This window comes from Ochotona curzoniae, unplaced genomic scaffold, assembly GCF_017591425.1.
Source record: "Ochotona curzoniae isolate NIBS_2020 unplaced genomic scaffold, NIBS_Ocur_1.0 contig_1302, whole genome shotgun sequence".
Classification (NCBI taxonomy): Eukaryota; Metazoa; Chordata; class Mammalia; order Lagomorpha; family Ochotonidae; genus Ochotona; species Ochotona curzoniae.
Window position 1 is genome coordinate 1255384 of NW_024465035.1, and position 22684 is coordinate 1278067.

At 53.3% G+C, this 22684-nt stretch overlaps 1 protein-coding gene across 1 annotated transcript; it reads left to right on the forward strand.

The window, feature by feature from the left end:
- The first annotated feature begins 406 nt into the window (after positions 1-406).
- Positions 407-22432, forward strand: COPB2 (COPI coat complex subunit beta 2). The gene is made up of 22 exons (XM_041004207.1): positions 407-496; positions 4494-4631; positions 6869-6955; positions 7114-7240; positions 7858-8006; positions 8767-8913; positions 10191-10290; positions 10960-11102; positions 11343-11542; positions 13106-13216; positions 14508-14596; positions 14673-14779; positions 15697-15840; positions 16927-17057; positions 17283-17490; positions 19273-19383; positions 20216-20430; positions 21366-21458; positions 21544-21724; positions 21883-21951; positions 22037-22096; positions 22221-22432. The coding sequence occupies exons 1-22, from the start codon at positions 494-496 to the stop codon at positions 22314-22316; spliced, it is 2709 nt and encodes a 902-aa protein (XP_040860141.1). The 5' UTR covers positions 407-493; the 3' UTR covers positions 22317-22432.
- Positions 22433-22684: the final 252 nt, after the last annotated feature.

Here is a 22684-nt window from a genome sequence, read left to right on the forward strand (position 1 = left end):
GCCTCAGCCTGTCAGTGCCCTGTCCGGGACGCCAGCGCCTCTCCGGTCCCCCCCAAGGACAGCAGGGCCCTCTAGCCCTAAAGCTTCCTAAAGTCTCTCTCCCCTCTGTCCACAGCGCTGCTGGGAGCTGCCGACGCCAAGTCCACCATAGCAGGGACTTATCCTGCGTGCTGTCCACTCTTGTCTTGTTCTCTCCCCGCCCAGCCGCCCCAGGAAGCGACCTAGGCCACCTTCCCAACCCGGGAGCGTCCCGGCCGGCTCCACGCTGACCGGAAGGCCCACGTTGCCCAGGAAACCGGGGCGGGGCGTGCGCCCTGACACCAAGCCGCCCCCTAGCGCGGGTGTGCGCACGCGCCGGGACTGCCCTGCCTCTCGCGAGACTCGGCTCCCGGAAGTTCCACGTCAGTCTGTCGGCCGGTCGGCGGGGCGCTGGGTTTCTCCGGTCCTGGTTGTCGGCCGCGGGAGCGGAGCCCGGCCTCGACCCGACGGAGCTATGGTGGGTGCAGGTCCCGCGGGGGCGGCGGGGCGGCTTCTGTGCGGGTCCCCAGGGCGGCGGGCGGGCGGCGGCTGCCGGGAGCGACGGCTGCTGCCTCGGTGCTCCCGGTCCTCTTTGGTCCTCCCCGGTCCTGCCCTGGTCCTCCCCGGTTCTACCTTGGTCCTCCCCAGTCCTGCCGTGGTCCTCCCCGGTTCTACCCTGATCCTCCCCGGTTCTACCCTGGTCCTCCCCAGTCCTGCCGTGGTCCTCCCCGGTCCTGCCCTGGTCCTCCCCGGTTCTACCCTGGTCCTCCCCGGTCCTCCCCGGTCTTGCTGTGGTCTTTCCCAGTACTGCCCGGTCCTGCCCAGTCCTCCCCTGGTCCTGCCCAGTCCTCCCCTCTGCAGCGGCGGGCAGGTGCTGCGGGGAGAGTAAAGGCGGATTTAAACCAGGTGCGGAAGGCTGGGCTTGCAGGCGGCTCCCTGCAGCCGCCCTCGTCCAGAGCTGTGCTGGGTCCCTGGGTTGGGGGCCTCGGGTGTGACTTAGACTTCGTGGCAGCGACAGTCCGTGTGGACGGTGCCGAAGGGGACCCTTGGTCTGTCTGTTGTTTCGCGGTCTTTGCATTTAAGAACGCCGTTTGTGATAAAATATTGTTCTCATTCTTTGCTGCATTTTGGATCCTTTGTGTAAAACGCAGCAGGTTCGTTTGCCCGTTGCCACTTTTTTTCTGCTACACTTTTGCCGTCTAATTCACAACAGCTGTGGGAGATGTTTGTGGAGTGAGGACTGTGGGCCAGGCGCAGTGCCACCTGCTCAGCTTTGAATGGAATTAACAGAGAGAGAAAGGAGACAGGCCAGAGGGAGGTTAAATCAGTTTATTAAGATTTGAATCCAGTGTGGCTCTGTAGACCTGGGACACGGGGCCAGGCACGTGTGGGGGTCCTGCAGGGCGAGGTCAGCCGTGACCTTGCTCTGGTGAGCACGGACCGTGGGCACCGGAAGAGGTGCACACTGTGCCCTGGAGAGGACAGAGCACAGTGGGGTGACGGGGGCAGCGACACTGGTGACTGCGGTTCAGGCAGAAGCCTCTTCCAGCCTGGGGTGTCGTCGTGTGCCAGGTCGAAGCAGGCACCTGCGTTGGCGGCAGAGCCTGGCAGCAGCAGTCACAGCCCCCTGAAGGCAGGAGCAGAGAGGAGACACCAACCATCTTAAGTCAGAATTTCAAGTGTTTTGCAGAAATGTAAGATGTGGCTGCTTCACTCTTTTGCCTTTGTAAACGTGTGTTAGCATGTAATGAGTTTATTGTTGTTCATTGGAAATGAATTAATATGTAAGTATTTTAAGGTCTTGATTTTTTTTTCACGTGGTAAATAATCAACAGATGCTTACGTACAGAAATAAAAGCTGTTTTGGTGACCTCAAAAAATGTAGGGATGGGAAGAAATTCTTTTTTTTTTCCTTTATTTATTTATTTTTTTTATTTTATTTTTTTCAGAATATTTTTTTTTATTTTGACAATCTTTACATAGTTAATTAGAGTAAGAAGGTTCAAGGGCTACAGGAAAGTGGATAATACTAGTATGTTTTCCATATTGTTACCTTCATGTTTAAAGGGGGGTATTAAGGGAGAAGGCCCACCCAATTTCCCCCCCTCCCCAGGTTCCAGATGTAGGGCATGCTCTGAGGTTCTTGCTCAAGTGGTTTTGATATTGCAACAGTTATGAATTGCTGTCTATTTTGCCACTCCAAGCACGATGAGGTCTTTGAAAAATCCACTGATTGACATAGTCCATCATAGCTGAGATGGTTGGTTGACCCGTTCTGTCTTCTCTCTTTTCTTCGTTAGGGTTCTGAGTCCAGCATTTAGATTGGGAAGATCTCCAAAGAAACTTCTTGTATGTTCTAGCAGGCACAGGGCCCGGCACAGTCCATCGCCCTGATCAACTGGTAGTTGTAATTGCTGGGCTGGTTCTGTTTTCACTCCCGACTTCCACTGGAACCAATGGGTGTTGCAGTCCAGCCTGGTTCTGCCCAGCACATACTTGGCCCTCACCTAAACCAGTGGGAGCTGCAGCCTAGTTGGAGCGACCCACAATAACCCCCACCAGGCCCGCCCCCTACCCTGGTTTGCCAGTAAGTGTAGCAGTAATCCAGTCTGTCCCACAACCCATTCCACCCCAGCCGCTATCTTAGTTTTATGTCCTCCTGTGGAAGTGGTAACCCAAGAGGGATGAGCCCACTATTTCCCTCCCAGGCCTCTCCCACTCCCAGATTCCAGCTGATGCTGTGCTAAGCCCAAACAACCCTCGCCCACTCTAATTTTGTTTGCACCAGTAGGAATAATCAGCCCAGCCTGGCTTTTCCCTGATCTAGTCCACATGAGGTGCACAGGTGTGGTAGCCCTGCCTAGTCTGGTCTGCCCCCATCCCAGCCCATGCTCTCCTGCGGAGAGTAGCTGTCCAGCAAAGGAACCCTCCCTTATTCCCCTGCCGGCTCTGCCCCTTTCCTTCCTTGTTCTCAGGCTGTTTGGGCGCTGCGGTCCCTTCTGGTACAGGCAACCTCACCTCGGCATTCCGTATTGTGCACTAGTCTTTGTTGCGACCGACCCTGGCTCGACCCACACTGGTGCCTGGATTTGCCAGTGGATGACATGGACAGCTTCAGCCTGGTCTTCCCCCACGTCTGCCAATTGTATGCCAGTGGGAAACTTTCCATGGCCTTTTCTGGGCTGTTTCCTATCATATTTCTTGTGTTTACCTGCCGGGTCTGTGTCCTGCCAGAGGAGTTGCCCAGGCTCCTCCATCAGAACCTCTCCCAATGCCAGGTTTCACGCTTACCAGTGGGTCCATGAGCCAGCCCTACTCAGTCCACCTCCTGTCATAGCAGGAACTGTGGCTTTTCCTGACTGGCCTTCCACCCAATCTGGTTCTTGCTGTTGGATGTTCCAGCCCAGCCATGGTTTGTCCATACCCACGTATGGCTCACACATGGCTCAGTAGGGGGTTGAGACCTTGCCTAGTCCATCGCACATCTGCCCTGGTCCTCCAGGACACCAGGGGGAGTCGGGGTCCGGCCTGGTTCGGTGCATCCAATCCCAGTCTACACTTGTGCCAAGGGAGACTACAACTGTTTCCAGATCAGAACACAGCCCCCATTCCAGGCCACGCGCCTCTTGGTGGGAACCTCAACCCAGCTAGGGTTGTCCCCTTAGCTCCCCAACCGGGCCTGTTCCCAGCCATAGATCGCTTGCCTGCCAGTGGATGCTCTGACTCAGCTTGGCACAGCCCCTCACCTGTCCTGAACGCTACCTTAGACACTGTGGCTTGGCGTCCCTGGCTCACGCAGACCAGTAGGTACAAGAGCCTAGCTTGGCATGAACTCTGCTCCCTCCTGGTTTCTAGTTTTGCCTGTGGGCTAAGGTTTGCTCAGTCGTGCCTGATCTACTCTGTTCCATTACCAGTTGACACATTAGCCAGCTGTTGGAGCTACTTTTGCAGGACAAGCCCCAAGCCCAGGCTTCTGCATGGACTGGTATTTGGTGGTCAGCATTGTTAGTGATTAAAAGTTTTACAAAGGAAGAGCTACTGCCTGTTTCAGGTCCGAGAATCACAATGGGTTCAACCTGGAGCTAACTAAGTAGCGACTCAAAGAACCAAAATCCCAGAGCTCCCCAGCCGGGTGGCCAGCAGGCTGAGCCTGGCACCAAATGGCGCATTGGCTGCTCCGGAACAGCTCACCACGTGCACATGGCGGCTGTGGTCTGGGATCCAGGCATGAGACGCCCCGTCCTGAGACCCACCCGGGAAGAAATTCTGATACAGAAATGTTTGACATCTCTGGTATAAAACGTAGATATGAACCAAATGTTGCCTTTTTGGTGAATTTTTGGCTTGAAGCTGTCAGCCGTCGGCGCAGGCCCAGCTCGTTGTCCCCCGACCCGCTCTGCCGCCGCTCTTGCTGGCTCGTCCTTCCTGCACCTGTTTTGTCCGGCCTGGCAGTTCACAGTCTTGTCTCTCTGCAGCCTCTGCGACTTGACATCAAGAGGAAGCTGACTGCCAGGTCTGACCGAGTCAAGAGTGTGGACCTGCACCCGACGGAGCCATGGATGCTGGCGAGCCTGTACAATGGCAGCGTGTGCGTCTGGAATCACGAGACCCAGGTGTGAAGGCTCGAGGACGTTAGCGACGGGGCGCTGCCTTGGGCCGTTGCTAAGCAAAGAGAGAAGTGCTTCTCCGGGGCTGGTAGCTCCAAGCACACAGCCTTCGGATAAATCGGCACCAAGTATTTTAAATAAAGAGCAAGCAGCTTTCGGGGGAAACTGCTCTGGGCATCTGTGTGATATTTCGAGATAGTGTTAGGTTTCTGAAGTTGAGGAAGCAGGCTAGTCCAGCGAGAGCTGCTCTAGGTCGAGTATTGAACAGTTAACATGTGTCATGTATTGACTCTCTTAAGAATTGTAAATTTATTTTTTCTTCAAATGTTTCGTGTAATAATATGGAGGTAAGTTTTAATCAGCCATGTCGATTTTAGATGATGATGGATTATGTCAGGAAGTGCTTTTAGTCAGCGTTGAACCGCACACACGGAGGATGCTTCCTAGAAGCTGCCGTGGTGCTTCCTCAGACTCGAAGCGTGTGCTGTCCCTCAGGTCAGCTGCTCGGATTTCCTGGGCTTCCTGCACTGCCTAGCATTTTCTTTCGCAGTGCGGAGTGCGGTGCTGTATTGCACAGGTAGATGTGTGCATCCCAGTTATGTGCAACAGCTGAGCTCCTGGCTAAATTCCCGATTGAATCAGCAGAAAGAGAGAAAGGGTCGGAAGTGAGCCTAAAACACTCTCAGCCTCACCACTGACAAACGGTGGGGACAGCCTGCTGGCCCTGGGCTGCTGCTGGTGAAGGCTGCCGCTGGCCCTGGGCTGCCACTGGCCCTGGGCTGCCACTGGCCCTGGGCTCCCGCTGGCCCTGGGCTGCCGCTGGCCCTGGGCTGCCCTGGTGAAGGCTCCCGCTGGCCCTGGGCTGCCGCTGGCCCTGGGCTCCCGCTGGCCCTGGGCTGCCCTGGTGAAGGCTGCCGCTGGCCCTGGGCTGCCACTAGCCCTGGGCTGCCGCTGGTGAAGGCTGCCGCTGGCCCTGGGCTGCCGCTGGCCCTGGGCTGCCACTGGCCCTGGGCTGCCACTGGCCCTGGGCTGCCCTGGTGAAGGCTCCCGCTGGCCCTGGGCTGCCGCTGGCCCTGAGCTCCCGCTGGCCCTGGGCTGCCCTGGTGAAGGCTGCCGCTGGCCCTGGGCTGCCCTGGTGAAGGCTGCCGCTGGCCCTGGGCTCCCGCTGGCCCTGGGCTCCCGCTGGCCCTGGGCTGCCCTGGTGAAGGCTGCCGCTGGCCCTGGGCTGCCGCTCCTGCACATTTGGTTGTTCGCGGTACCCTGTGCCTGTAACATTAACTCACATTTAGTGATTACTCAGTTGTTGTTGGACTAGGAACAGCTCCATTTATCACCAGTTCCACATTTCTGTATTCTGCAATTTTAACACTCAATATGAACTCATTCGGGTTGAACCACACACAGTGCGTACTCATTGGCACTTCCTTGGGTGTGGGAGACATCCGGTTCTCCGTCGAGAGGTTCAGAGCTTTCTGGTTTACGCTTTCCGAATGGCTCGGAGTCTCCCTTTCCTTCTTTGAGCTGTCATGCTTGTGTGATCTGCAACTCAGATGACCTTCCCTGCCCTTGCCCAGGACTTTCTCAGGATACACCTCTGCTCACCCAAGCTGTCCATCCATTTTGCCTCTTACACCTCTCTGTGCCTTCCCTTTCATAGTTCGTCTCGCTGGTAACAGCTGTCCCCCCTCTCCTGTAGGGCGGAGGCGCTGTGAGGACAGTCAGTGGTCTAGGCTTGCTTCCCACGCTGCCCGGGGCCCAGGCGCCTCGGGCACAGCATCAGGCTCGTGCTACGTCTGTCTTTGAAATGGTGACTGATGCATCTTTGGGTCCACCTGCTCCCCCCCCCCGCCTTTTACCACTGACAAATTATTTGTGACCCATGTATGTTGTGAACCAAAAAGGCTTTTTGAAATCTGTTCAAATATACTTGAATTTCAAATAAGGAGATATTACATATGCTTGTAGGTGGTGGACACAGTGGGTTAAAAAGAGAACACATCATTTTAGGATTTGAAGCCACACTACAGGCCTGCTGGCCGAGCTGGGGCTGCTGTGTTTGTCCGAAATAAAGATACCGACTTTCTCTTTTAAAACTATTAAAAGAAGGTTTGGCCATTTTAAAATTGGAATGTTCAACTTTCATATTTTTGTCTGAGAATATTTTTAAATCGAAAGTGCTGTACCGCTCTAAGCGTGAATTTTTCAGTTTCCTCTGACTCAGCGTGCGTGTTGTTAAACCGCAGACGCTGGTGAAGACGTTCGAGGTTTGTGATCTTCCCGTCCGAGCGGCCAAGTTTATCGCCAGGAAGAACTGGGTGGTGACAGGAGCGGTGAGTCTGAGTGGGCAGCGCTTGTCTGCCCTGCCCCTGTAACTCCCAGTGTGTGCAGTCCTGGCAGGCGTGGATCTGCACCCCTGGAACCTGTGATACAGTTTTCCACGCGGTGTCGTTAGCCAGAGGGGTGACCGTTTTCAACTCCCCGTCTGTAGGATGACATGCAGATCCGCGTGTTCAATTACAACACCCTGGAGAGAGTGCACATGTTCGAGGCGCATTCGGATTACATCCGCTGCATCGCCGTGCACCCGACGCAGCCCTTCATCCTGACGAGCAGCGGTAAGACGGCGCCGTGCGCGTGGCCGCGCGTGGCCGCATCTGGCGTTGACTTAAACACGTGCACTTGAGAAAGCTGTCACATGCCCATGAGTGAGTTTTGGGCAGCTTGCTACAAATCCTAGTCTGTTTTATCTGCATACTCCGACTAGTTTCTTGGTATTGGGTGTGATGTTTTGGTCAGCAGTTAAAACAAGTAGCACTTGAAATGGTAACAGCTCGTTGAATTTTTTTGCGTTGAAACCTGAGGAGCAATTTTAAAGCGAGTGCTTGCGCTCGGTCTCCTCGGCGCTCGGTCTGCTTGGCGCTCGGTCTGCTTGGCGCTCGGTCACTTCGGCTCTCAGTCTCCTCGGCGCTCGGTCTGCTCAGTCCGGCGTTGTTCAAGCCTCACTGTCTGAAAATGTGTCACAATTTTTGTATTTGTTACTATTCAGTTTCTTACTGTTCTAAACAATGTTGTTTATTCTTAGGTTACATAAGAACTTTGAAAATTCTGTTCAGTTTTGATTATTTTTACATATAAGCCACAGAAAATATTTCAGTTTTGTGCCTTTAAAGAGTGTAGAGTCTGTCGGCTCTCACGGAGACGGGCGCCTGACGGGGTCTGCCCCTGTGCCTAGATGACATGCTCGTCAAGCTCTGGGACTGGGACAAGAAGTGGGCGTGCTCGCAGGTGTTCGAAGGACACACGCACTACGTCATGCAGATTGTCATCAACCCCAAGGACAACAACCAGTTTGCCAGCGCCTCGCTGGACAGAACGGTCAAGGTGAGCCTCGCTCTGGGTTGCCGGCCGCAGGTGCTGTGTTACTGCAGGCTTGCCACAAAGCTGCTCCTGCCGTACAGGTTCACTCCAAACCTCCTCTGTAAATCAGCTGCAAGTGGCTTTGGTCCGGAAGGACACGTCCCGTTAGCGTCTCAGTGACCCTAAGAATGTCTTTGTGGAAGCAGCGTGTGTGCTGTTTTGTTTTGGTTTTGGTTTTTTGCCCTGGAAAACGCAGAATCAGGACAATCCTGGCATCTTTCCTAGACGCTCCTCTCGCTTCAGTGCGTCGGTTGTTGACCTCTGCTGCTTTGTATTTAAGTTTCGTCCCTGCACTTTCATTTCATCTCTTCATAGAAGCTACCAGGTTCATACAGCATAGGGTTCCATGTGCTGAGCTCCGCACCGAAGGGCCATGGCCAGATGCCCGGGTGGCCCGCACATGTTCCAGGACTAGTGTAGGCTCACGCTGCGAGGCGGCCCCTCCGGCCGCGGTCACTCGCCTTCCTCTGCGGACGGCGTTTTCAGGGAATACTGTTGTGATTCTGCCCCGTGAGAAAGAGCAAACTCAGGAAGGGGAAGGGAATGAGTCCTTGGCTTTTGTCTCCCTGGCGTCGCTGGAGCTGCCCCCGAGCAGCCCGGCCGGCCCTGACCGCGGTCACTGGAGCTGCCCCCGAGCAGCCCGGCCGGCCCTGACCGCGGTCACTGGAGCTGCCCCCGAGCAGCCCGGCCGGCCCTGACCGGTAGATGCCCCTGCTCCCTGCAGGTGTGGCAGCTGGGGTCGTCATCGCCAAACTTCACACTGGAGGGACACGAGAAAGGCGTCAACTGCATCGATTACTACAGCGGCGGCGACAAGCCGTACCTCATCTCCGGGGCGGACGACCGCCTGGTGAAGCTCTGGGATTACCAGGTACGGGTGCTAACCCTGCTTGCTGCACAGTTGACGTGTTTCCCAAGGAGAGAATGTGTGTGAGTTCTGTTCAGACCTTAATGACGTAAGGTTTCTTTATCCTTACCTGGCTCTAAAATTCTCCATTAAAAGGAACACAGATATGTAAATATCTTAGCAGCAAATTACAAGCATGTTTTTATTTACTAGTAGAAATTAGACATTTTAACACTTAAATATTATGCATCCTCATCCAGCATTCTCGGTGATGATTGCCGTTTATATCAGATTTGTGGATCGGTGGACAACATCCCGAAAGCCAGAAAACGGCCGTTTCACAAGATGTTTGTAAACCCAGTTAGGAACTTTGGTCACTATGCTTTTTGTCTCCGATATTTAAACTCCTGTTTCTGTGTTTCCCAATTTCCATAACCTAACAAAGTAAAGCTTATAGAAAGCATTTTACTTTGAAACTTTTTCATACTTGTATTTAAATCCATAATAAAAATATTAAAAGCTAAAAAGCAGCATTGTTTAATCCACAGGTGCTAATTATGAATATGAAGAAAATTTTATTATACTAGGATTTGGTTATAAAATGTTCAGAGGAGGGGGTCTGACACAGTAACCTGGCAACTGAAGTCCTCGCCTTGTACCCGGGGGAATCCCATATGGGAACCGGTTCTAATCCCGGCAGCTCCACTTCTCATCCAGCTCCCTGCTTGTGGCCTGGGAAAGCAGTCGAGAACGGCCCAAAGCCTTGGGACCCTACACCTGCTTGGGAGACCCAAAGAAGCTGCTGGCTCCTTGCTCCAGATCAGCTCAGCTCTAGCCACTGCAGCCATTTGGGGAGTAAATAATTTCTGTATTAAATATTAACTTTTTATCACAATTATTTCTTTAAAGGTTAATTATCTTATTGAAATGCAGAGTTAGAGAGATGCTGAGATAGAGAGAGGTCTTCCATCTGCTAGTTCATTCCCCAAATGGCTGCAGCATCCAGGGCTAGGCTGATCTGAAGCCAGGAGCTGCTTCTGGGTCTCCTACATGGGGCAGGGGACCGGTCCTTGGGCTGCCTCTGCTGGTCTCCCAGGCCGTAGACAGGGACTTGGATGGAAGTGGAACAGCCAGGGCTTGAGCTGGCGCCCATGTGGCCTCCCAGTGCTGCGGGCAGTGGCGCTGCTGCTTACAGCACAGCACCGGTCCAGCCAGGATCGCTTACAAGGTATCCGTGCAGCCAAAGAATAGGTATATATAACTTGTTTCTCACTAGTAAAACTGTTCTGTTTTGATTACAGAATAAAACGTGTGTGCAGACCCTGGAGGGGCACGCCCAGAACGTGTCCTGCGCCAGCTTCCACCCCGAGTTGCCCATCATCATCACAGGGTCAGAAGACGGTGAGTCCCCAGTGCGATAGAGTCTGGTCATTTCTCATTGGTGTTTAACGCAGCTGGAGTCTCTACATTATAATTGGAAATTTTGAAGGACTTTGATGTTTTTATTAGAATAAAAATACCAACCTATAGACTTTAGCTATAGAATAACGAGACATTATTATTCTCAACCCCGTCATCATTCTAATGGGTTTGGATTATTTTACTTATGTAAGGACACCCAGATGACCTAGAAACAGGAAGAGTCCCGTGTGTGTCAAACAGTACAGACACTGCGTGGTGGAAGCAAGCAGCTGTGGTGTCGAACAAGCCGCCTACTGGGATACCCAGTAATGTTTTAAAGATGGCTTAGTTTTGTAGTTCTTTTTGCTTTTCACTTCATCTGAAAGGGAGGTTGTGAAAGACCTCCCGTCTCCTGATTCACCCCGACTGCCTGGAGCGGCTGGAGCTGCGATGGGCTGGCCAGGAGGCTGTGACGCCGTCGGGTCTGAGGGGGCACCCAGGCACTCGCCCACCTCACGTGTTTATACTGCTTTGTAAAATCAGTTGAATACTGTTTTAACACATCATGAAGCTTCCAGCATGTTTTTGATAGAGTCTTCACATGGCTTACCCAGCGGGCACATTTTTGGAGCTTGTGTTCGTGCTGAATGCTCACGTCGTCCTCTGTAGGAACCGTGCGCGTTTGGCACTCAAGCACGTACCGGCTGGAGAGCACGCTGAACTACGGCATGGAGCGGGTGTGGTGCGTGGCCAGTCTCAGGGGCTCCAACAACGTCGCCCTGGGCTACGACGAAGGCAGCATCATTGTGAAGGTATCTGTGCTGTTTCTCTAAATGGGCGGACTAGACAAGACGGGTTTTCTTTGCATCTTAATATTGTCGTCTTCAAGTCACCACCGACTGCATTAAACTGGCACTTTATTAAGCACGAGGGCCGAAGCAGCAGACATGGAGGTCGAAGGGAAAGAGCCTGCTGTTGGGGACAAGTGCCTGCTTCTGTAGTGGTTTCATTTGATTCCTTTCCATCGCTAAGAGCCATTTGTCATTCTTCAGCTTGGTCGAGAGGAACCTGCCATGTCCATGGACGCCAACGGAAAGATAATTTGGGCCAAGCATTCAGAAGTCCAGCAGGCAAACCTGAAGGCCATGGGAGATGCTGAAATCAAAGACGGAGAGAGACTGCCGCTGGCGGTGAAGGACATGGGCAGCTGCGAGATATACCCGCAGACCATTCAGCATAATCCTAACGGGCGGTAAGGCATTGCTGGGGCCTGTCCTCAGGCCTGTGTGTGTGAGAGCCCGCAGGGTGTGTGCACAGCCTGTGTGTGTGTGAGAGCCCGCAGGGTGTGTGCACAACCCGTGTGTGTGAGAGCCCACAGGGTGTGTGAGAGCCCGCAGTGTGTGTGCACAGCCTGTGTGTGTGAGAGCCCGCCGTGTGTGTGCACAGCCCGTGTGTGTGTGAGAGCCCGCAGTGTGAGCACAGCCTGTCTGTGTGTACATCCTGTGTGTGAGCCCGCCATTGCGTGTGCACGGCCTGCCGTGCTCTGCCCCGTGCGGGGCATCTCTGCCCAGCCTTCGCTGTGGCGTGGCGTTGGCCTCAGCTCTCAGCACAGCTGCCGCGGGCCTGCTGCTCGATGCAGTTGGCATGCAGATATCCGCCTTCCTGACCTTGTTCTGTGCCAGACAGATTTTAAGATTTAAGTAGTACTGTTATTCTTTTCGCTTCTGGTCAAGCAGGGTTTATCCCAGGGTGCAGGGATGGCTCAACATAGGCAGATCAGTAAGCATGAGCTATCACATCGACAGAATGACAGAAACCACAGCGTCATCTCAGTAGATGCAGATGAGTCGTGAGTAAATGCAGCAGAGTCTGGGTGTACAGCACTGTGGGCCTTACCTGCCGTGCTGGAAGGCAAGGATCACGTCTGACGCTCAGGCTCGGTCTGCACTGGCCGACCACTGTTCTTTTTCCTTAATATCTGAAAGATTCTTAGCGGTAAGCTTTGCATCTTGTCCTTACAGTGTTCTAAATTCTGATTTTAAAAGTTGTTTTATGTATTGGCAAAATTTTACGCAGTTATTATTTTTTAAAGATTTATTTATTTTTATTGTAAAGTCAGATATACAGAGAGGAGAGACAGAGAGGAAGATCTTCCGTCTGATGATTCACTCCCCAAGTGAGCGCAACGGCCGATGCTATGCCGATCTGAAGCCGGGAGCCAGGAAACTCCTCCAGGTCTCCCACGTGGGTGCAGGGTCCCAAGGCTTTGAGCCATCCTGGGCTGCTTTCCCAGGCCACAGGCAGGGAGCACGATGGGAAGCAGGGCTGCCGGGATTTGAACTGGCGCCCATATGGGATCTCGGTGCGTGCAATGCGAGGACTTAAACCACCATGCTATTGCGCCGGGCCCACAGTTTATTATTTAAATATTAAAATACTTTGAAAAATGTAACAAGTCATTAAAAACTGGATTGGTATGTTTTTCTTCCTTTGGAGAGAGTCGTAGGGTGAGGCGGTGCCTGGCCAGTGCCCATGGGCCAGTCCCGGGGCCTGGTGCCTAACCTGGCCCGTGCCTGGGATCTCCCCTGCTTACCCAGCCCTCCTCCCACCATCCCCGTCCTCTGGTGGAGGTGCCCGTTACACTGCAGTTTCCAGAATTGTTTGCTTTAGGATTTATTGATGGGATATTTTATCTAGCTTTGTATTCAAAGCAGTGTATGACTTTCAAAGGTCAGATTCTGATTGCTGAGTCGTGTTTGCCATTCGCAGTTGTCTTAGCACAAGGTGGATTATCACTCTGTGCTCTGTCATCCAGGTTTGTCGTGGTGTGTGGCGACGGGGAGTACATCATCTACACAGCGATGGCCTTGAGGAACAAGAGCTTCGGGTCTGCCCAGGAGTTTGCGTGGGCCCACGATTCTTCAGAGTGAGTTCTGCCTGCCACCCGGCTTGCCACGGGGCAGATGGCTGCCACGGCTGACGGACCAAGGGATGGAAGGCACGGCGCGCTGCGCCACTGCAGTTGGACAAGTGTGCCCGAAGGCTCGCGTCCGAAGTGGCCGTGTGGCGTCCCCGAGGCTGATCTGATAATCCCACCAGCTGGGGAACAGCACCCATTTCCCTACCGGGACCCACGCAGGACGGTGCCTGGGCCTTGTAATTGCGCACCCTTGGCTGGCCCTCCTAATCCTGTGGCGCCCTAAGGCGCTGCCGCTGCCAGGGCGAGGTGCTGTGCTTTGATGAGCTAAGAGCTGCACTGAGTTTTTTTTCTTAAGTTGTATTTATTTATTTGAAAGTTACAGAGTCGTGGAGGGAGAGATAGAAATCCTTCATTTGCTCGTTCATTTCCCAGATGACCACAGCAGCAGGACTAGGGTGGCGTAGCCACGAGTTCCATCTGGGTCTCCCCGGGAAGGGGCCCAGACACTTGGGCAGTACCGCACTGCTGGTCCCAGGCTGTTAGCGGGCAGCTAATGGAAGTGGGACAGCCACAGTGTGAATGCCAATTTTGCAGGCAGCTCTACCCACCACACCCCATTCAGTCTTTTGAAAACTGGTTTCTATGACATTTAACACATTTTTGTGTGAATTCAACATGTTCATGAAACATTAAATGCAGGAATAAGTCATTTAACTCTTGTTTTACTAGTTCCTGACTCGGCTGCTGTCACATCCCTGTCCCGTGGATTAACATCAGTGCCTTCAGACCCCAGAACTGAGTGGCACTGGGCTGTGCTCTTGTTCCCATAGCACACAGGCGGCGGGTGAGCCCCGTGTAACGCCCTCTCCTGGGTTCATGCATTCCTGCACTATCCTACATACACGGTGTGTGTAGCACAGGGCACCTGGAAGCAGGGCCGTCCCTAGGCCGGGCCTCGCTTTCCCAAGGCCCTTCCCTTTGATGGTGAACTTGGCGTCTCCCTGTCCCGAGCAGCGCACTCAGCTGTCGGGTACCGCGACAGCCAGGCTGCCCCTCCGGACAGGGCCTGAGCATGGCTGCGGACCGTGCGTCGGCTTCCCTTCATGACCTTTACTGGGGTGTAATTTGTGTAAGACAGTGTACCATTTTCAGGGTCCATTTCACTCAGCTCTTAAAAAAATACAAGATCCAGTCTCTACTCATTTTATGTTTGTATAATGAATTACTCAAAAATATTTCTAACATTACTGGAGTTACATTTTAGTGTAACTGCTGTTTGGCTTCTCTTTCCTCCCAGATACGCAATAAGAGAGAGCAACAGTGTTGTAAAGATATTTAAGAACTTTAAGGAAAAAAAGTCATTTAAGCCCGACTTTGGAGCCGAGAGTGAGTGATGGGCACGGTGCGCGTGAGGGCGGTTGGTGGTGGCCGACGCTGCGCTGAAGCTCCCGTGTCGTGGCAGGCATCTACGGGGGCTTCCTGCTGGGCGTCAGATCCGTCAGCGGCTTGGCCTTCTATGACTGGGACAACACGGAGCTCATACGCAGGATTGAAATCCAGCCCAAACACGTGAGCTTTGCCTCTGCTGCTTTTGACAAGGGGTGGGTTCTTGAGATCGGGGGGTGGCCCGGTGTTGTCCCTGCTCCGCTGAGCTGGGGACACTCAGAAGCCAGGACGCTGGTATTTGAAGGAGGCAGTAAGCAGCGAGTGCTTTCAAATCCCAGATGCTGCGCCTCCTTCTGAATGTCCTGACAGGTGGGAGCGTGCTCTGCGCTGCAGCCCACGCGTGAGCCGCTGATGCTGAACCTGTGCCAACACGGTGCTCCACCATGCCACGCCTGCCCGACAGCTGCCACCGTCAGCGCACGCTCTGCGCCACACCCCCCTTGGGCTTCTGCCTTGTGCAGCGTGGAGTCTCAGCAGAGGCAAATGGAGTTCCTGGTCACGCAGGAACACACAGCCTTGCCTGCTTGATGATGGCCCGTTAGCATGCACATACCCACAGTTACAGGCTTATGTACGAGGCTGTTAACTTACAAACTAGTTCTAGACAGTTCTACATTTACTAGCTATGTACTTAAAACTAGTTCCTAGGGACACTTAATCTTACGCTCTGTGTGATGTGCCATTCCCACAGATGTATGTGTTTCTGTATCCTTATTTATGCACACCACACATCCCTGTACACACACGCGTGCACACTTGTGCATTCCCCACGGGGACACAGTGCATCTGTGCTATTACACTGTCACTGGGACAAGCAATTGGGGGAACAAACGAGACGGCTCCTGAGGGGCTGGCCGGTAATGAGGGGGACAGCAGGAACGGTGCTGCCCCTCGAGACTGCAGCTGCTGTTTGTTGAGCACCCCTTCCTGTCTCCCTTCGCTTTGCCACCTTGCGTGCCCACCCAGCTACGTGTATAAACGCCCCGTACGGATTGTTAAGCACGTGCAGTTGGTCAGGTCCTCCGTGTGCCTCATTGCAGATCTTCTGGTCAGACTCGGGAGAGCTGGTGTGCATTGCCACCGAGGAGTCGTTTTTCATCCTCAAGTACCTGTCAGAGAAGGTGCTGGCTGCGCAGGAGACACACGAGGGCGTCACGGAGGACGGCATTGAAGACGCCTTCGAGGTACGGCAGCACCGCCCGTGCCCGCCCGTGCCCGCCCCCCGTGCTCTGGGACGCAGCGTTGGGGACGCTTACCACTCAGGAGGTTTTGGTAACATGGGAAAATGAAAATGAGTCTGAAAACAAACATTTTTAAAAGAATTTTGTGCTTGTAGGAAATTCGTAGTTTTGCTTCTCTTCTGTAAGGGAATTTATCATTGTCTTGGTGCTGTAACTGACTCCCCCACTGCGGGGCCGCGGGCGCGGGGCGTTCCTGCTGGCCGTCAGAGGCTCTGCGTTAATCCTGCACCAGTCACGGCGCAGCCAGGGAAACGCTGCATTCCAGACACTCAGGAAGTGTTCGCTGTAATAGTTGATTTACTGTTCAGGTACTCCCTGCTGGCATTTGTGTCATCAACTTACTTAGGTTCCGATCGGGGCAGCGTGCCATAGCTCTCTGCAGACGTCTGATGGGATTGCTGCGTGTGGGCGCAGCTGCCGTCTGACACGGGCTCTGGGAGGCAGCAGTGTTGCTACAGCGGGCTGCCGTTCTCTTCAGGAGAGTAGCACTGAATTCCTTGTTCCCGGCTTCCGCCTGGGCCGGGCTGGCCATTGCAAGCACTCAGGCAGGAAACCAAGCGAGATCTGTTTATACTCCTGCCTCTAAAATGGTTTTAAGGACTTGTGTTATATACTGCTTGTACTGCATGACACTGCTTAAATGAGAGGCAGTGGATGAATACGGCTTACCACCCAAAGGGCGGCAGAGAGCCAGGCTGGGCTGGGCTGGAGCCAGGAGCCAGAGCCCCATCCCAGGCTCCAGCACACGGGCTGCCCACCCTGCTCTGCAGGTGCCTCAGCAGGGAGCTGGATGGGAAGCAGAGCAGGAGGAACTCGGGCTGCCCGTAGGCGACGCTGGAGTCGCAGGCAGCCTGACCTGGTGTGCCACACCACCAGCCGCAGGAACTTGCCCGTAAATGCAGAGGATAAGATTCCAAGGAAAGAGTTTTTCCCTTGAAATGGCATCTGAGTGCATCCGTGTCCCTCAGCGCTCACGTGACGGACCCTCACGCCGGATAAGCTGACGTGGTTTTCATTGTCTTGCTGCAGGTGCTTGGCGAGATTCAGGAGATTGTGAAAACGGGGCTGTGGGTGGGCGACTGTTTCATTTACACAAGCTCTGTGAACAGATTAAATTATTACGTTGGAGGAGAAATAGTCACCATTGCCCACCTGGACAGGTAACGTGTTCCGTTTTCTGTTAAGCAGTTGTAGCAGTGTGCTCTCTAACTAGAATCTGCTTGCAGCAGTGGACACTGAATTTTCACTTCTGTTTCAGAAGGTTGCTTTTTACTCTTCCAAACTGCTTCAGTCAAATTGGAAGGGTTTTGAGCAGTGGGCTGTGTGTGTGTGTGCTTGTGTAATCGCAGGTTTGAGCTTCTCGTTTCGTTTTGGCTCTTTTGTAGGACCATGTATCTCCTGGGCTATATCCCTAAGGATAACAGGCTTTACCTGGGCGATAAAGAGCTCAACATCGTCAGCTACTCCCTGCTGGTGTCCGTGCTGGAGTACCAGACGGCCGTCATGCGGCGGGACTTCAGCATGGCCGACAAGGTCCTGCCCACCATCCCCAAGGAGCAAAGGACAAGAGTGGCACACTTTTTGGAAAAGCAAGTAAGAAGTTTTTTGTGTTGTGTTTGATCGGTAATTTGAAAGAATGTTATTTCTTCATCTGCACGGATGGCCCGTGTTGGGATTCAGATGGCCTGTGTTGGGACTCGGATGGCCTGTGTTGGGATTCGAGCGGCTCACTTTCCCCGACTGGCGCGCACACCCTTGCAGGGTGACGCTGTCAGTCTCCCACGTGCTTCTGTAGAGTCTAGCTGCTTCCGTTTCTGTGTTAGTCAGGCACACAGGCCGAAGAGCTCTCCCCTCCCGTCCTGCTCCTCTAAGTCCCCAGCTGTTGGGACAGTCTGTCTCGCCTCTCGGTGACATGCGGTACAGCAGTGACTTCCTCGCTCGACTTCTGCTGGGCCTCGTCCCGCCCCCTCACCCCGCCCCACACACCACACACCCGCCCCGTGCCGAGCCTGGGCTCCGGGGGGGTCCTTGGCACCCGACTTCGATGTGGTCAGGACTGGCTGAGCCCTGGCATCCTGCTTGGTCTGCGCTGTGACTCCATGACTGCGTTCTTCCAGTGTCCTTGCAGACTGAACTGGGGTTCTGCTCCGCTCGTGCCCCCACCGTCGGGCTGGGGCTCGCCTCTGCCTGCACCCCCGTCCTGTAACCTCACTTCTGTCCTGCTGTCCTCACTGTGGGCAGCATGTCCAGCAGCTTCCCGAGAAAAGTTAACGGGAGGTAAACTTTTGTGACTGTGGAATTACTATTTTGTTGCTCTGTTAACCAGCTGAAGAACTCAAGGTTGCAGATCCTTTTGGTTCCTTTTTGGAGGCGTTACTCCCTTGCCTTTTGATCTTCTAGGTGTTGGCCTAGAACATTTTCGCTCCTGAATCCTGGTGTATGACCTGGTTTATTTTTTCCTGGGGAAGGGCGTGCGTCTTACTGTATGGTGCTGCTGACCCGACAGGCGTTAGCCGACTCCTTGGAGCGGAGTTCACGCCCCTCATTTCGGAGATGCTGAGGAGTCGTTTTATGGGGATCCCCGTCTCCTGTGTCTGAGGTGTCTGCCGTGGCGGTTAAGACATGCCTTGAGACACCTGCCCTGAGGGGCCTGGGTTCAGGTCTCCACTCCGAGTCTGGCTCCCTGCCGACGTGCAGCCTGGACGCAAGAGGTGACGGTTCAATCGTCTACGTCCCTGGGTCCACGTGAGGGATCGAGGCTGTGGGCTCAGCGCTGCGGCCAGGCAGCTGCAGGCACTCTGGGAGTCTGTCTCTTACTACCTCTTTCCCTCTCCAATAAAAATAGGAAAAAATCTTTTAAAAGAAAAACGCAGTTGGCATTATCCAAGTGAATATAGGCTCTTTAAGGTAATGATTTAGATTTATTCATTTTCATTGGAAAGGCAGATTAGCAGAGAGGAGAGACAGAAACATCTCCCATCCGCTGGTTCACTCCCCAAGAGATGTGACAGCCGGAGCCGAGCCAGGAGCCTGGAGCCTCTTCTGGTCTCCCACGCGGGTGCAGGTCCCAAGGCCTTGGGTCGTCCTCAACTGGTTTCCAGGCCACAGGCAGGGAGCTGGATGGGAAGTGGAGCTGCTGGGATTAGAACCAGTGCCCATATGGGATCCCAGCACGTGCAAGGCGAGGAGTTAGCCACTGTGCCACTGGCCAGAATATAGGCTCTTGCCTAGCTTAGTTACTCCGTGGCTTTTCTGTCTTCAGGGACAGGGATTCTGTTGTCTTAATGTCGGGCAGGGGCGCATCAGTTGTGCATGTGCAGCCACCATGTACGCGCGCTGCACGTTTCCATGCATAATTGCTTTTGTTTGTTGCAGGGTTTCAAGCAGCAAGCGCTCACAGTGTCCACAGACCCCGAACATTGTTTTGAACTTGCTCTCCAACTTGGAGAGTTAAAAATTGCATACCAGTTAGCAGTAGAAGCAGAGGTTTGTACCGATTTTCTTTTTCATATCTGATTGGGAAAATGAATAGGTACTTCTGTGTGTGCGTAGGTTTTGTTATTGAACTTTTATCAAATGCAAATATTTTGAAGTGATCTAGTCTTTGAAAATGTATTATGTTAATCTTCACATAAGTTAAGCTGGTTATATTGGAGATAATCTTAGAACTCAAAGAAAAATTATTTTCATATTGTATAGGAGATTTATTTTGCAATAGTAGGAAAAGACAGAAGATAGTAACCAAACTCTGAAAATCCAAATTTGCCAACAACCCAGTGTAGTGAGAGTGAGTCGCTGAGAAGGGGCCTGATGCCTTGGGAGTGTGCGAAGGACCACGGGTCATGAGCGTGGGTGTGCAGAGCGGAGGACCACGGGTCGTGAGCGTGGGTGTGCAGAGTCCACTCTGCTCCATCACCCGAAGGTCACATGAAGTGATTTGGGAGACGCTGCAAATGACAGACGATGTTAAATAGAAGTACAGGAAACTATTTTTTTTTTCAAAGAAGTAATATTAAATCACTCCTTAAAATAACTGCAATAGAATTCCCTTAAGACTCAGTTAGATGATTCTGTTGCAGTATAAAACAGGGTTATAATTCACGCATCAAACCGGATTGGATTTAAATTGTGTATACACAGTAATTTTATTTTGTCACATTCTGTACCATTCCTACTCAGAAAGAACCAATTTAACTAGCACAACTCATCTATGTAACTGTGCCCCATTGTCAGCACAGCACTAATATTACGACGTTGCTGTTGGAAATTTAAATGCTTGTTCCCAAAGAGATTCTAACTCGGGACTTCTGTCTTACAGTCAGAACAGAAATGGAAGCAGCTGGCCGAGCTTGCCATCAGTAAGTGTCAGTTTGGCCTGGCCCAGGAATGCCTGCACCATGCCCAGGACTACGGGGGTCTGCTCCTTCTGGCCACCGCCTCGGGGAACGCCAACATGGTCAACAAGCTGGCCGAGGGCGCGGAAAGAGATGGCAAAAACAACGTGGCGTTCATGAGCTACTTTCTGCAGGGCAGGTAAGTGTCATCGTAAGGCCCGAGGCTGCTGGCCAGCAGCGGCTAGCACCAGCTGTTTGTGCATGGACCTGGCACGGCGTTAGGACTCACGGGAGGCTGTGCGGTGGACGGCAGGGGCTGGCGGCTGTCACCTAGGGCCCTTGGGCACACACGTCCTGGAGAGGCTCGCTCAGCGGCCCTGCCGGCCGACAGCCAGGCCATTTTGTGACTGGAGGAAGCTGCGGTGCTGCTCCAGTCGGTGCCTGGATGGCAGGTGGATTTTTTACCCAAACTGAGTAATTCTGATCTGTTAACTGAGTAATTGAGGATAAGGGTACCAGTTTTTTAATTTGAGCCCAACTATAATAAATGTTATGCAAAATAATTGATTTGGACAAGTTCCTGTGTTGTAACACACAAATGTTCAGTAATCTTACTTAGGACAATTTTATCAACTCCAGGATAAAAGCTTTGAATATATAGCGCAATGTGAATGTATTTACATACTTATATACATGTAAAAATAGATCCATAACCCAAAAATGCTTGCTGGCAAAGCCAGGTTGGCGCTCTGGCACTGCACCTTCTTCAGCTGGCTTTCTGCCTCGGCACGTGTTGCTGCAGAGGCATGAACGCCTGTGGCTTTGGGACAAAGGCCAGCAGGAGTGAAGAGTCTTTACTGTGTGTCTTGAGAAACTCCCAAGGAACAACAGGTTCTTGGTCTCCGGGGGTCTTTGGGGGTCCAGGCAGCGTGGAAGGTGCGCCTTGTGCAGCCGGTGGCCGGGTCTGCTGGACCCCGAGGCCTCCACCTGCTCACCCCGCTCCTCCTGCAAGAGCCTTCAGTGGTTCTCACAGGAGGAACTCGGCAAGGCGGGCGATGAGCGCAGCCTGGACGGTGACGGCTGAGCTGCTGCGGGTGAGTGCCGCCTGGGTGACCGCCTCTCCTCCACCTGTAGGCTGGACGCTTGCCTGGAACTCCTCATCAGAACTGGACGGCTGCCAGAAGCGGCCTTCTTGGCCCGCACCTACCTGCCCAGCCAAGTGTCCAGGTATGCTTTTACCTTCAGAGGTGTTTGACATAATGAAAGAGCGTACTTACACCTAGCGTCCCTGCTTCCCTGGTATCTGTTCTAGGGTGGTCCAACTCTGGAGAGAGAACCTCTCCAAAGTTAATCAGAAAGCAGCAGAGTCCCTTGCTGACCCGACAGAGTATGAGAATCTTTTCCCTGGCCTCAAAGAAGCCTTTGTTGCTGAAGAATGGGTGAAGGAGACACACGCGGACCTATGGCCAGCCAAGCAGTACCCACTTGTCACAGTAAGTGGACCGGGTGGGACCGGGTGTCCAGCTACCCTTGCCATGGCTAGGAGGGAAGCAGATCCACAGCTCCCACTGTCAACGGCATACCAGGAAAAGCGCATCTGTGGGACCTAGGCCAAGTTCACAGATGAATTACGATTTGTATTTCCTGACAGCCGAATGAAGAGAGAAACATCATGGAGGAGGCCAAAGGCTTCCGGCCCCCGAGGCCCGCAGCCCCCCAGGTCAGTAGGCCGCGGCAGGCACGGGGGCTGGTGCTGGCAGGGCCTCAGCCTCCCCTTTCTCACGTGTCTCCGCTTGGGCTTTCAGGAACTCAACGGGAAACCTGCTTCTCCTACTCCAGTTGTCACAGCCAACAAGGAGGAAAAGGTAGGGCAGCTGGCCCCCAACTTCCCTTCCGCTCCCCCCGGAATGTCTGCAGCGTGCTAAAATATCCTTTACTCCGACTCACGAGTACTTACAGCGGAGCACTCTAACCTCTGTCCCGTTTCAGAGTGTACTCGAACTAGAGGTGGACCTGGACAATCTGGATTTAGAGGACATTGACACGACGGACATCAACCTGGATGAAGAGATCCTGGAGGACTGAACGGAGCGGCCGTCCTAAGCCGAGCTACGTGCAGCATTTAACCGCCGTTTTCCTTGTTAAGTAAACGGTCATACTGTCATTGGACCACAGCTCATAAAACCTTTTGGATTAATGAAGATGCCTCAGTCTCCTTTGTGAATTATGAAAGCAGGCTTCCCATTTGACAAGGCTGAGGACAAACTATCTTCCAATATCATCATGATCTAGAAATAAATCCCGAAGTCCTCCTGTCCTCAGCCTGGTCCCTCAGAGCCCTCGTCGCACTCGGGCAGCCAGCTCCCCGAGGCCCGGCGTGTCACCCGTGGGCTGCTCGAGTTAGACCCTGGTAACCAGCCACTCGGGTGTTGCCCCCTGCGGCCTAGCAAATA